The following is a 14552-nucleotide window of genomic DNA, read 5'->3' on the forward strand; positions in this document are numbered from 1 at the left end:
AAGCAGTGCATTGGTGCATGCCCGGGATCCGAACCGGGGCCGCCAGTAGCAGAGCGCACGCACTTAACCGCTAAGCCACGGGACCGGCCCGAGAAGCCCTTTCTTTTAGGATCTCTGTCGACCAAAAAGTATCTATTAGGTGAGAGAGTCGTTGAGATATTTTATGACAATCACGCTAAATATGCTCATTGCATTCAGGAAGCCATATACAGGCTCTTGCTGACTATCTGTATTTTAAGGCTGCTTTTAAAGATAAAATTGAATTTCTATTTTAAAATGAACATTTAGTGTCTGCATGTTAATCTCCATTGTAAATGCCACATTGCCCTCTATTGGTAAGAACTCAAAAATCTCGGTTGTCTAATCACAATGAAAATTAAAATAAATCTAGATATTCAGATACACATTTTGCAGAAATACCTTTTTTTGCTGTTATGATTTCCTCTTCATTTTATATGAAAATAGCATTTGTTAAAATATGTCAGTAATGGCTTCTGAAACAGTTTTTTTAAATATCATAAATCAACACTGATCTGACTTTTTTCTCCTTCATTATATAAGCTTTTCTCTTATTACATTTTAAAAAGAAAATCACTATTTTTCTCTGACAATTTATTTCAGGGCATATGCAAATTATAATCAGTCTGTCTAATTTATGCAATTGTGACAAAGCAGGTTTTCTTAAAATGACCATTTCTCTTTCTCCTAGCCCTTTTAGCACAGCGTTGGCAGATTACTGGATGCCTGTGGATTTGTACATTGGAGGGAAAGAACATGCCGTCATGCACTTGTTCTATGCGAGATTCTTTAGTCATTTTTGCCACGATCAAAAAATGGTCAAACACAGGTGAGCATTTATACTGCTTTGCAAAAGAATTCACTTCCATGAACAGCAACTTAAAGCAAGTGTCAGTTCTTCCAAAGCAAGGTAAATATATGTAGCAGAAGAATTCTATTTTTCAAGTGCACTTTAGAGGTCGTTGTTGGCCTTAACCATTTGAAGTGCGTTTCTCTTGCTTAAGCAGTTCTAGTCTGTGGTGGTGCATGCTCACGCAGAATCTTGCCTTCCGCTCTTCTCTGTTTAACTGAGTTAAGTAATTAAGATTCTACTTGTGAGGCAGAGAAGAGTGACTGGTTCATAATGTTATACTGCTTTTTATAGCTTCTCGTGTGAGGTCATGTTTATCATCTGGTCCCTCTGTGTAAGCTCTATTTCTTTTTTTTTTTTCTGTTGTTTATTTATTTTTGTGTGTATGTGTGAGAAAGATGAGCCCTGAGCTAACATCCATGCTAATCCTCCTCTTTTTGCTGAGGAAGACCGGCTCTGAGCTAACATCTATTGCCAATCCTCCTCCTTTTTTTTCCCAAAGCCCCAGTAGATAGTTGTATGTCATAGCTGCACATCCTTCTAGTTGCTGTATGTGGGACGCGGCCTCAGCATGGCCAGAGAAGCAGTGCGTCGGTGCGCGCCGGGATCCGAACCCAGGCTGCCAGTAGCGGAGCGCGCACACTTAACCGCTAAGCCATGGGGCCGGCCCCTGTAAGCCCTATTTCTAAGCTTGACTGAATCCTGCCTTGATAAATCACTCTGATAAAAGTATGTAATGGATTAAAAGCTAGGGAATCGCGTTGTAAATCCATTGATAAATTCTTTTCCTCTTGGCTTATAATCTGTTGCCCATTATGTTCAGAAAAATGTGTGTGCTTTTTTCCCATGAAATACATCATGTATATAAAAGATGTATTTAATGTATTATGTAATTTAAAGAATAAAATGACATCCGTGCACCCCCTCCTCAGTTTCAGAAATAGAGTCTTACAGTCCCTTAGAATACCCAGGGTGCCCCTCTCTGTCATATCCTCCCTCTTCCTACACCACCACCCCTCCCCCAGCTAACGCCTATCCTGAATCTTGAATTATTCATTTTTCTGCTTTTCCTTGTAAATTTATCACCTTTGTGTATATTCTTAAACAATATGTATTGTTTAGTTTTCCTGTGTTTGAACTTTATGTAAGTAGAATCACATTTCATGTATTCTCTCTTGCTTTCCTCACTCAGCATTTTTTGGGATTCCTCCATGTTGCTGCGTGGAGCTATGTTTCATTCCTATTTCACCACTATGTGGTATTCCATGATATGGAATGGACTTTCTGATAAAGACCTCAGTTTATGTGTCTGTACCACCATTGGTGGTCATTGGACTCTTGTGCGATTATGAACAAAACTGCTATGAGCATTCTTGTACACGTTTCCTGGCATACATGTGTCAGCGTTTCTCTAGGGTGTGTACCTCAGGGCAGAATTGCTGAATCGTAGGGTATGCACATGTTCAACTTTACTAAGGAACACCAAACTGTTTTCCAAATCAGCTGTATAAACCCACACTCACACCAACAGAGATGAGGGTTCCTGCTGCGCTACCTCTTCATCAGTACAGCAGTTAGGATTATCCAACTTGTTAAATTTTGCCAAACTGGGGATTATGTAATGGATCACTTTGTGACTTAAATTTGAATTTAAAGACACTGCTTACTTACCAAAGTTTAGCATGTTTTTAATATGTTCATCAACCCCTGTGTTTCCTCTTCTATTAAGTCCCTGTTTGTGTCCTTTGCCCTTATTTCTTCTGGATTGTCTTTTATTGATTGTAGGAATTCTTTAAATATTCTGGATGCTAATCCTTTTTCAGCTATATGTATTGCAAGTATTTTTTCCAAGCTCTTAGCTTGTCTTATTTTTATGGTATCTTTTGATGAACAGAAACTCTTAATTTAATGTAGTAAATTTTAATGATCTTTTCCTTTACAACTATTGCTTTTAGTGTCTCAGTACCATTAATGGAACAGTCCATCCATTTCCCCACTGATGTGGAGTGCCTTCTCCATCATAAATCAAGTTTTCATATATATGCAAGGGCCTTTTTATAGGATCTTTATTCCATCCGTTGATCTGTTTGCCTCTTGCTGTGTTAATTGTTTACTGGCTTTGTTATTTTAATTTTACAACTCTTGATATCCAGTAAGGGAAGTCCTCCTACTTTGTTCTTTTTCTTTGGTAGTGTCTTGGCTATAATTGGACCTTTGTTCTTCCATATAAATTTCAGATTCAGTTATCAAATTCCACAAAGGTATCTATTGGGAGTTTAATTGGAATTACATTGAATCTACATACTTACTAATATCTTTTCTCACTCTTCCTTCTTGCATCTCTGACCTTAACATCTAAAATCATTTCCCTTTTATCTGAAATATATACTTTAGAATATCTCTTATGTTCTTTAGTGAAGGTCCATCTGTTAGTTATTTGTCTAAAAATACATTTGTTTCTACCTCATTTCTTAGAGTCTGCCAGCTCAATGACACATTTAAAACAAAGATTTTTTTTATATCTTATCTGGCTTTTTCACTTGTTTTTCATCAAGACAATAATTCAGGCTCTCTTGTCTGCCCTACTGCCAGGAGCATAGTTCCTGTCATTTTTTTTCAGTTGTTATTGTGTTTTGTTTTTTTAATAGAACATCTTTTAGAATATTTTTTAATTGCAGAGAAGAAAAGGGGGAAAAATATCTAATTATCTCTGTCCAGATAATACATGTTAACAGTAAAAAAAATAAATAAATAATAAAAAAGTAATACATCTAAGATTAAAATTTTTTAACTGCACAAAGTGAACCTTGAAATCTCCCTCCCTGCACCCACCCTCCACCATTCTCCTCAACTTGTTGACAGTTTCTTTGATTTCTTCCAGAAAATATTTGCATCTTTCCATGTTTCTATTGATGCACTCATTTTTAAATTTTATATATGTTACATACATGTCTTTTGCTTTTTTGATTTAATAATATATCTTGGTGAGCTTTCCACATCAGAGTGTACAAATCTCCATTCTTTTTAATTTATGCATAGTATTCTGTCCTATGCCATAATTTATTTAAGCAGTCATCCATTTTTTCAATTGCTGTTACGAAAAAAAGTCCAGTGACTCTCTTTATCTATATTCTTGGCAAGTACTTGGGATCGTATCTGTAGGTTCAAGTTCTGACACTGGGGAGTGCTGGGTCAAAGAATATGTCTTTTTTAATTTTTGATAGATAAAAAGTGATTACTTTTAAAAGCTCTGCAATGCAGACTAAAATCCAGTTTCACTAAAATGAAGCACATTGAAAGCTCCCTTCCCTTCACCCCGTGCTCAGACCTCCTTCCTCATGCGTGCACACACGGATTAAAAGCCCACGGTACATGGGCCGGCCCGTGGCTTAGTGGTTATGTGCGTGCGCTCTGCTGCTGGCGGCCCGGGTTCGGATCCCGGGTGCGCACCGACGCACCGCTTCTCCGACCATGCTGAGGCTGCGTCCCACATACAGCAACTAAAAGGATGTGCAACTGTGACATACAACTATCTACTGAGGCTTTGAGGAAAAAAAAAGGAGGAGGATTGGCAATAGATGTTAGCTCAGAGCCGGTCTTCCTCAGCAAAAAGAGGAAGATTAGCACGGATGTTAGCTCAGGGCTGATCTTCCTCACACACAAAAAAAAGCCTACTGTACAGAAAACTAATTTAGGATATAAATTAAATGCTTAAAATAATTTTCTTCTCATTAGTCCCAGACCTTCATGTGTAAAAATAAACTGATCTGCATCAAAAGGACACTAAACACGTTTACAGTGTTAATCCTCAGGTAAATAAATTAGTTAAAATGTTTGTACTGTGGGTTATAGAATTTACCATTCTGCCTGGCATTGCTTCTCTATGGAAACTTCTTTACCTCACTAGGTAAAGATCATCCTTGAGGATGGGAACTGTATCTTGTTACTATCACAGTCTCCTGGATATTGTATGTATATTCTCTGATAAATTGAGTTTAGGGCCAGCCCCGTGGCTTAGCAGTTAAGCGCGTGCGCTCCACTGCTGGTGGCCCAGGTTCGGATCCTGGGCGTGCACCAATGCACCGCTTCTCCGGCCATGCTGAGGCTGCGTCCCACATACAGCAACTAGAAGGATGTGCAGCTATGACATACAACTATCTACTGGGGCTTTGGGGGGAAAATAAATAAATAAATAAAATCTTAAAAAAAAAAATTGAGTTCAATCCCTTGATATAAACAGATAAAAGTTTGTATCCTTCAATGGAAATGTTATCCTTGGGATAGGGAGAATTGGGTAGAGGTTAAGTTCAAAGACCAAATACAACCTGAGAAATATTTCCTTCTCATGCACGTCTAGAAGCAAAGACCATAATGATTTCTGGCTCCTTAACAGGAGGGCACACTTCTCAGCTTCTGAACAATTATTTGTAGAAATAAGGAATGAATCAATAAATGATTCAACGGCTATTTTAAGGTGTAGGACAGGGCCTCGCTGCTTTTGTGACTTTTCCCCAGTGGTTTAGAACTGTATTTGGGGAGAAAAAAGGTTTACAGCAGCCTGATATAATTTTAAAATACAGTTTTGGGTATGACTTGTTTCTATTCAAGTGAATTTCTAGTTTGCAAAGCTTTCAGGTACACCTGGAATTTGCTTCACCATCAACTTTAAGTATAAATTGAAATATGCCTGTGCAGTATTTTTGTTAGTGCTTTACGAGACAGTAAGGTTCTGTTCCATGCCCTCCCACCCCCAGAAAGAGAGGGATTTACTTTAAGTGCTCAGAAGTCTGAGCTTTTTGAAGAGGGTGCAGAAAGGCGTCTTATCTCTGTTTCTCAGCTCAGTTGTCAGGATTACTCCTATTAAATCTCATCAGGGCAACAACAGCCTCTGAAAACTCGCTCTGAGCCCTACCTCTGTATCAGAGGTGTTTTGGTAAACCAGTCTGCCACAAATGCAATGAAAATCACCCACTTTCTATGATGAATAATTCAGAATTCTCCAATTAGAATTTTTGAATGCCTCCAAACTTTAGTAAGCTGGCTTAGGAGGAAACATTGAGATCTCTCAGCCACATGTGTATTTCTCTTTATTTATTAGCTATTTTTTCTGAAATGTGCGTAAGTCAGAATTTTATGTCTATTGCTTTATTCCTTTTGATTAGCATTGTCATTTCAGAAGGGATTTGAGACTACAGCTATTCCATTTTTGTTTTCTTTTCTCAGCCCCTTGGCCACTGTCTCAAGTAGTAGATCTGGACTGAGAGTCCCAAGACCTTTATCCCGTGCTCATTGGGCCAGTGATTAGCAGTGTGGACAAGAGATCTAACCCCTTTAGTTCTCAACGGCCTCACATGTTAGGAATTCAGTCACCTCTGAGCACACTTTTCATTTTATGATTCTGGTTCAATTTCTTCAAATATAAACAGCAAAGGTTGATGTGGATCTAATAGTCTTTCCTGTTTTCTAAGAGTCCTGCCCTTTCTTTCATCACTTGCACATTTAGGTTTGCTGTTTGAGCTTTCAGAAGGTCTCTTTACCATTTATAAGAAGCTGACCCTCAGGCCGGCCCCGTGGCTTAGCGGTTAAGTGCGCGCGCTCCGCTGCTGGCGGCCTGGGTTCGGATCCCGGGCGCGCACCGACGCACCGCTTCTCCGGCCATACTGAGGCCGCGTCCCACATACAGCAACTAGAAGGCTGTGCAACTATGACATACAACTATCTACTGGGGCTTTAAGGGGAAAAAAATAAATAAATAAAATCTAAAAAAAAAAGAAGCAGCTGGCCCTCAGGTTGGGTGTGCCACCACACAGGACAGCAGGTGCCTAAGTCGTGTGTCTGAAACACCGGTTAGGATTAAGCCAGAATTAATGTCAGCAGGAAATTTCCAAAAGAAGATATACAGATAATCAAGAAACATACTATAAAATTTTTCCCTCACTCATAGTCAAAGAAATACAAATTAAACAGCAGTGAGGTGCTCTTTTCCATATAGCAAAAGAGGCTGGGATTCGAGCCCCTCTCTCATACTGTGGGAGGGCGGTTTGGAACACGCTTTCTGAAAAGCATTTTGGCAATTTATAGTGAGAGCCTTAAAAATATTCACACTTTCAGGGGTCAGCTCAGTGGCTTAGTGGTTAGGTTCGCGTGTTCCACTTTGGCAGCCCAGGGTTTGCAGGTTCAGATCCCAGGTGCAGACCTACACACTGTTTATCAAGCCATGCTGTGGCAGGCGTGCCACATATAAAGTAGGGGAAGATGGGCATGCATGATAGCCCAGGGCCAATCTTCCTCAGCAAGAAGAGGAGGATTGGCAACAGATGTTAGCTCAGAGCTAATCTTCCTCACCAAAAAAATAAAATAAAATAAATTCACATTTTTGGACATGCTAATTGCACTTTCAGAAATTTATCCTAAGGAAATAGTCAGAAATGCAAACTTATGCACCAAAGTGTTCATGTAAGTGTTATTTCAGCTAGCTAAAAACTTGGATACAGCCTAAAGGCCCCAAAATGCTAAGAAAGGGTACAGTGTAGTCCATCTATATGGAGGACTCTTGTGCAGCTCTTTAAAATTAAATTGCAAGGAATGGTTAATAACATGGAGAAATGCATCTGAAGTAATAAGAAGTGAAAAAAGCAAGGTAACAAAATTATAGGTAAAGTCTGGATATCTGTGTGTGTACGTGCACATCCAGACACATACAGACAGCAAGAGAAGAGACTAGAACAAATCATGCCAGCATGTTAACAAGAGTTTTCTCTGGATGGTGAGCTTACTAATGATTTCATTATTTTTTTAATGTACTTCTGATTTTTTTCCAGATTTTTTACAATGATTATGTAACTTTATAACAAAAAAACAAAGTCATTTACAGTAAATATTCTGAAGCAGGGAGGTGCACTGAGCCCCATTTTGATTCACGGGTGTGGGGTAGGCATCAGCTTTGGCTGGATGTCAGCGCTGGGGTGGAAGCTACATGCTGTGGTGTGGAGCATGTCTCCACTGGACTGAGATAAGGAAGCCTTTTCTCTCCCTTTGTGAGAGACGCTGTAACGTGGGAACCTTGTCAGTTTTTGTCATTGCTCTTGAATACAACTCAGAGAGACGCTAAATTCCCTGAATTGAAATTCTCCCTGTGGTTTGCAGTCAACAAAGAGTGGTGGCCGTCAGAAGCTGCTGTTCCTGTGTTAGCAGCCTCCTGCCGACCGGTGAGAGCTCAGCAGGCCCCGGTCCATGGAGCTTTTTCCTGTTTCTCTGATCACACCAGAAACGGCTGCTGGGAAAAGGGAAAGGAAGAGAGGAGAAGAACAGCTTTACCTGGGTCTCACCGTCATAATAAGGCTCCTTCTGTGCTACTGACTGGCTGCTAGGAAATGGAAATGATGATATTTTAAGAATGTACCATGGCTTAATACTTAGAAACTGGCTACTTACATGAACATGATGGTTCTAGGCACAGGGCAAGGAAGAAGAGGAAGGTGAACCTAGTCTGAAAAGTCCAAGTTAGAGACTGTTTTCAGAGATCCGCAGCTTTCTGTTTTCTCCTTTCCAGATCTGCACAGTAGCCACCTGAGCAGGTCAGGAGAGTGGGCAGCAGGCTGTCTAGGGCTGCATAAGTAGGCAAATGTCATCCGCAGTGACCAGTTAGGGCTCTGATGAGTCCTGGGATTCTTGTAGCCTCAGCTTGCTTAGTACATTCCTTGTATGCAGTGATTTTTATAAGGGCGCTTAACATAGCCAATCAATCTATGTTCTGAAATTCCTTGTTTATCCTAATAATTAGCAACCCTCCTCACCCACCCTCCCTCTCATTTTCTTCCTCCCTTTCCTCCTTCCTTCTTGGTGGGACAAAGGTGGCCTTGAATGACCAGCACATATCAAGTGTTGTAATTTCTGACTTAGTGCAGTCCAGACTGTCGAGGAACCACCGAAGATTCCATCACTGTTCATCATTCTGCTTGCAAATAGCTGTGCCACAGTGCAAGCAAACGTAATCCACCTCTAGAGGAGTTGCTGAAGGAGTAAGAGGAAAGCTGACTCAGAAAAAAAGAGCACAAATTTGTATTCATAAAAATGAAACCATCTAGGTAGAGGTTTCCTCAAGACAGAGGCCCTGCACAACACGCCCACCTTTGATGGTCCCCGGCTCAGAAGGGTTCGTTGGTGGGTTAAAGTTGTAGCCTTTCCCTTTCTTATAAAGCCCTTGCTGTACACAGTCCTACAATGAATGAATAACTCAGTTGCTTATGCAAGTTTGTTCCCAAGTGCCACTTGCCGAGTGAATGAGTGAATGAGCAAATGGGAGATACATTACACCGGTCGTGAATCTTAATAATGAACTTGACAGTGTGGTGTGATCTCTGCTGCAGCAGGACTGGGTTCCAAGTCCAGCAGGGCCCTTGACGTCCCCTTGACCCTCATCCCCATGCACCGTGCACCTCCATATCACACTTAGTGCCTCCTCCTTGTGGTGTTGATGGTTATTTATGGCATGTTTGGGCCGCCCATTTTACTGTAAGCTCTCTGACTAATTGCAGAGGGCTCTGTACCTAATTGTTGCTCAACTGCGTGTTGAATGAATTAACAAGTGTGACTCATCATTCAGAGCTAAACTACGCATGAGGGTGGATGTGGCTGGCTTCAGCCAAGGGGGTGAGAGCCAGATGCCCAAAGCCCTTTGGAGCAATCCCTATGCTCTGGAAGAGTGGAGGGGGACCCACTGGGAATGAGGCGCCCCTTCCCACTGTGAAAGGCCACTCTCATTCCCTCACTCCTGGGACCTTCCTAGAAGTGGACAGAGTTTGAAATCTCTCAGTAAACTTCTCCTTGCGAAAAGGTCACGGCCCCAACCGGAAGCCGTAGCATCCGGTGCCTGCCCTTCATCTGCCGCTTCCTTCTTCTCTTGTCCCCAGCTCTGCTGCTGGCAGGTTATTTCTTCATTCATGGAAATACTTTATTTAGTTCAAACCAGCTGACATTTATTGAGCATCTACTATGAACTAGGTACTGGGAGGGGTCTTTAAGGATTTTCCTCCTCCTCCTCCTCACAGGAGGAAAGCAGACAGGGAAGCAACTCACCTGAATATACAATAAAATTTAGTATCTGCCAAATCTACTTATAGGTACCACACTGGATACACCAGCAAGGAAAGAGCAGGTAATTCTGACCAGGAGGGCCTGTGACCACCTTCCCAGTGGAGGTGGCATTTGAGTCAAGCCTGAAAGGAAGAGTAGAATTTTGACAGATGGGAAGTTTTGATAGCACTTCGGGGAACAGTGTGAGTGAGGACATGGAAACACATATGGGCGACATGTGGAAAGAACAGAGGAAGTGCAAAGGGAAGGAGAGGAGTCCTTGACGGCGAAACTGAGGAATTTGGACTTGATCTTCAGATATGACTAGACTCTCTTTTCCTCCCTCACAGCTGAGAGAGTGGTCAGGCGTTGGTTTCGTTCAGTGACAGCAAATAGACTGGCTCCCACTGTGATATCCCCAGTGTCCTGGCTCAGCACCAGACACGTAGTAGGCACTTAGTAAATACCTGCTGAAGAAATCAATGATAAATTTCACATGGTAACTCTGCTTTCTGAGAATGCAGTACTAAGAAGTATTCTGAGGCTCAGTCTGAGTCAAGCAGGAGTGTGCCATGGACCGGTGGCATCTGGGTGGTGGTGGGCCAGGGCACCGGGGCCGTCGTGCCAAGTCTCGCCATCCCTTCTCTAGAGGGTCCTTCCGAGATGGCCGCTGCAGTACCGCAACCCTGGGGAAGATGGCCCAGGTGAGCTTCAGCTATCAAGTTGTGTGGTTGCCAACTTTCAGAAATCAAGACTCGCTCACTCCACTAGCAGGCCCTGTTTTTTGTGCACTGCTGTCTGAGAGGGATCGCCTCCCATGTGGACACTCCCTGGAGACCCCTCATTATGAAAGGGTTAGAAGTTGTTTTGAAACAGGCAGAACTAATCTGTGGTGTTAGTGCTGGGCTGATGGTGCCCATGGTGTGGAGATGGTGCCTGGAAGGGGGCCAGAGGGGGTTTCAGGAGGTTGGTCACGTCCTGGTCATTGACCTGAGTGCTGGTTACACAGATGTGTTTATGCTGTGAAAATTCATCAAATTTCACCCCTAGGATTTATATACTTTTCAATATGTGTGCTGTACTTCATTAAAATTTTACTCTGGAAAAAAAAAAAGTTGTAAAAGATGAGGCCTGAGGAGTACAGCCTTAGGCAGACTGGCCGGAGCTCGAGCCCCATGCTGGCAGGGTGCAATTCTGCCCGTGCCCGGAGGTGGCAGCGTTGTTTCACTTGACACTGCAAGAACAGAGAACAGCATCCATTTCCTCCCCTGCCCCTTCTGGAGGCTTAATGCTACTGATTTTGATCATCTTGTTCTTCTTTATCTTTGGGATCCAGGTTATTCCCTCCTTTCTTCCATCCCAAAGACTTCTTTTTTTTTTTATTTCTCTTAAGAGTAACCAAAGCTGTGTACTCACAGTGACAGCCAAGAGGAAAAAAAACCTCAAACCCACGTGCAGGGACCCTGGAGCCTAGGACAGTAACAGCAAATCCATCCTCCTGGCACCAAGCACAGCGGGGAAAGGTTACAGTCTATTTCTTTCATGTCAGGCAGCAGCAAGTAAAATTATTTGAGGAAGATTCCAATCTAAAAGGTGAACTAATACTCAAGAACATGCGTCCCGAGTGTGTGCACAAATCGGCCCCATGGAGCCCACTGATGCTCAGTGATGCACCACTGGGGGTGAGGGAGGCCTCCCTTCCTGTGGACACTAGCTCCGTTTGCTTTGTGCTGTTAAATGTATATATATCCAGTCTCTTGCCCAATAAAAAGTAGCCATACAGTTTTCTTCTTTTGTTTTAAAACTGTTGTTGTCTTGTTTGTGTAATGAGGTAAAATCCAGGTGCCACCTGAAATTGGATGGAAAGCAGAATGGCTCCAGGAGCCAGGAACGGGAAACACCCAGTGTCTTCTTCCTTCCATCCCGCCATCCATCTGTCTGTTCATTCGAATTTGTTCATGCATTCATCCATGTTTTGAACATTTTTAAAGAGCCTGCCGTCCACTGGGCAGTGCTAACTGCTGGGGATAGAGGGAAGAATGAGAGAATAGTCCTTGCCAGGATGGGTGTAGGGCAGGGACCAGTATTTGTGACATAATCACAGCGCAGCCTGGTCGTGCTCTTCATGGCGAGGTGTGCCAGACCCTGCAGGACACAAAGGAGGGCCTGGAGCTGCGTGAAGGGGACTGTGTTCAGGGGACGGGAACGGCCACCCAGCAAAGGGAATGCCTGAGCTCAGTGGTGAAGGGTGAGTCCAGGTTTCCCCAAGAACCCAGGCTGAGATGGGCATTCCTGCCAGAGGGCACCCAGTCCCGGGGAGCACGGCACATTCTGGGAACGACCAAGTGTCCCTGTGACCTCTGTGAGGAGGAAGTGCATTTAAGTGAGAAGACACTGGGAAGGTAGATGGCGGCTGATGGTAAAGAAAATTGCATGCTCAGTCTGTGGGCTACAGTTCTCTGAGCTTCTTGAGGAAAATGCAGACCTGGGTCCTTGGGCATCAAAACTCCTACCTGCCCTGGATAGGGCCTGTGTGGCCTGCCGACACAAGGCTCCTCATGGGGTCCGTGCCAGTGTTCCTGAAAAACAGGGAACCACAGACACCGTTGCTCCTCCTTCAAGGTGCTTTTGTATTAAAATGCAGCATAAGTTCCAAGCACATTTGATTTTTAAATCATTTTTCATATCTTTCTATGTAGAAGACTGTCATTTTCTGGGAATCTTGCTGAGATGTGAACTATGGCACAAAAGTACATCATTCTGCCACCTGTGCCTTTGCCTGTAGAATGTCTTAGGGGAGGTGGGAGGAAGGCAGTTTTATGACTCAAAAGAGTTTATTATTAGGATAAATTTTAGAACATGAACAATGGTGCGATCACTTATTTTTGTTCACACGCACATGTGGAATTTCTTCCAAATTAACATAATAGCGTGCTGGATGTACCCTGTGACGTCGGATAATGACACTGAATAATTTGAATGAGGTCTCAAAAATATGTGTTACATTTTCATTTGAATGTTAAAACATTGGGTCTTTTCCACCTTGGAAAATACCCCCCACGCCCACCACCACCACCAAACGCACGTGCACACATGTTCACATGCACACTCATAACAAGACTTTAAAGTAGAAAGGCCAGGAATCCTTTTTTTCTGCTGACCATCATGTCATCTCTTTCCCAATCCATCTCTTTTGTTCCCCTCCACTCCCCAGAATCCACTAAGAAGTTCCCTTTAAATCACCTCTGTCCACACAGCCGTTTTGACAGGAGCCACATGGTATACAAACCAGGGGCCTGTCCGGAGGCCTTACTCGGTATCAGAGGTCATCTAAATGAGACAGCCTTGGGCCGGCCCCGTGGCTTAGCAGTTAAGGGCGCGCGCTTCGCTGCTGGCGGCCTGATTCGGATCCCGGGCACGCACTGACGCGCCGCTTCGATGGCCATGCTGAGGCCGTGTCCCACGGCCTGCACACGTGTCCTGCAACTGGAAGGATGTGCAGCTATGACATACAACTATCTACTGGGGCTTTGGGGGAAAAAATAAATAAATAAAATTAAATGAGACAGCCTTGTGTGTGAAATAAGATCCTATTAAATTAACAAAGCCAACTCATTCTACGTACATCTCTAGAGCCAGGTTTGTGGCCTGTTTGGCCTCTGTGAAGTTACTGGTTTTTTGAACCTCTAACTAAAAGGCACCCTGTGGGGCCGGCCCCGTGGCTTAGCGGTTAAGTGCGTGCACTCCGCTACTGGTGGCCCGGGTTCGGATCCTGGGCGCGCACCGACGCACCGCTTCTCCGGCCATGCTGAGGCCGCGTCCCACATACAGCAACTAGAAGGATGTGCAGCTATGACATACAACTATCTACTGGGGCTTTGGGGGGAAAAAATAAAATTAAAAAAATTAAAAAAAAAAAGCCACCCTGTGTAAGTGAACTTGAAGCACCAAAGGGTTTTTATATTGAAAGGTGTGTCATGCTGCTGGTGACGTTCATGGGGAGCATCACTCAGTCGCCCATATGCAAACGTTCCTGCCTGCTGCCTTTATAAATATGAAATACGTACACATATTGTCAGCAGGTGTCTCCACAAATCATTCTTTGAGTCTGGAATAGCTCTTGCTCACATGCTTCAAAAGTGAAGCAGGTGGATTCTTCAGAATAAACCATTTTAAATCTGAAATAAAGTAATTTCAGTATGAGGGTCAACTTCTACTTGTCCTCTTAAGAGAAAAAGTTTATATTTCACTATTTAGCCAGTAAGGGTGTGATTAAAACTACATTTTTAAAAACAGGCGCTATAAATAAATTATAATCCCTCCACACTGTAGAACACTAAATAACTTTAAAAACAAGATAGATCTATGTGGACTGTTGTGGAAAAATCCGTTCATATCATTAAAGGAAATACCACAAAGTAATTTGTATATTATGATCCCATTTGTTTAAATCTAAAAAAAAAAAAAAAAAGTCTGTAAAACCATATACCTATATATACATGGTTGTATGGAAAAAGCATTGAAAAAAGTCTCCAGACTTTTCCAGCCATTCACCAAACTATTAATAATAACTGTCTCCCCAGAGAGGAGGAGGCCTAGAAAGAGCGGG

General features: G+C 42.8%; 1 protein-coding gene across 2 annotated transcripts in view; it reads left to right on the plus strand.

Moving 5' to 3' along the window:
- The window catches only part of LARS2 (leucyl-tRNA synthetase 2, mitochondrial), a 173494-nt gene that overhangs the window by 127329 nt on the left and 31613 nt on the right, over positions 1 to 14552 (plus strand). For both annotated transcript variants that reach the window (XM_014791286.2, XM_087430848.1), the window contains exon 14: positions 710 to 847. In XM_014791286.2, the coding sequence (XP_014646772.1) occupies positions 710 to 847 (138 nt within the window). The remainder of the gene's footprint in view (positions 1 to 709; positions 848 to 14552) is intronic.

The sequence above is a fragment of the Ceratotherium simum genome, chromosome 5 (genome assembly GCF_057802395.1).
Source record: "Ceratotherium simum simum isolate JZ-2026a chromosome 5, ASM5780239v1, whole genome shotgun sequence".
Lineage (NCBI taxonomy): Eukaryota > Metazoa > Chordata > Mammalia > Perissodactyla > Rhinocerotidae > Ceratotherium > Ceratotherium simum.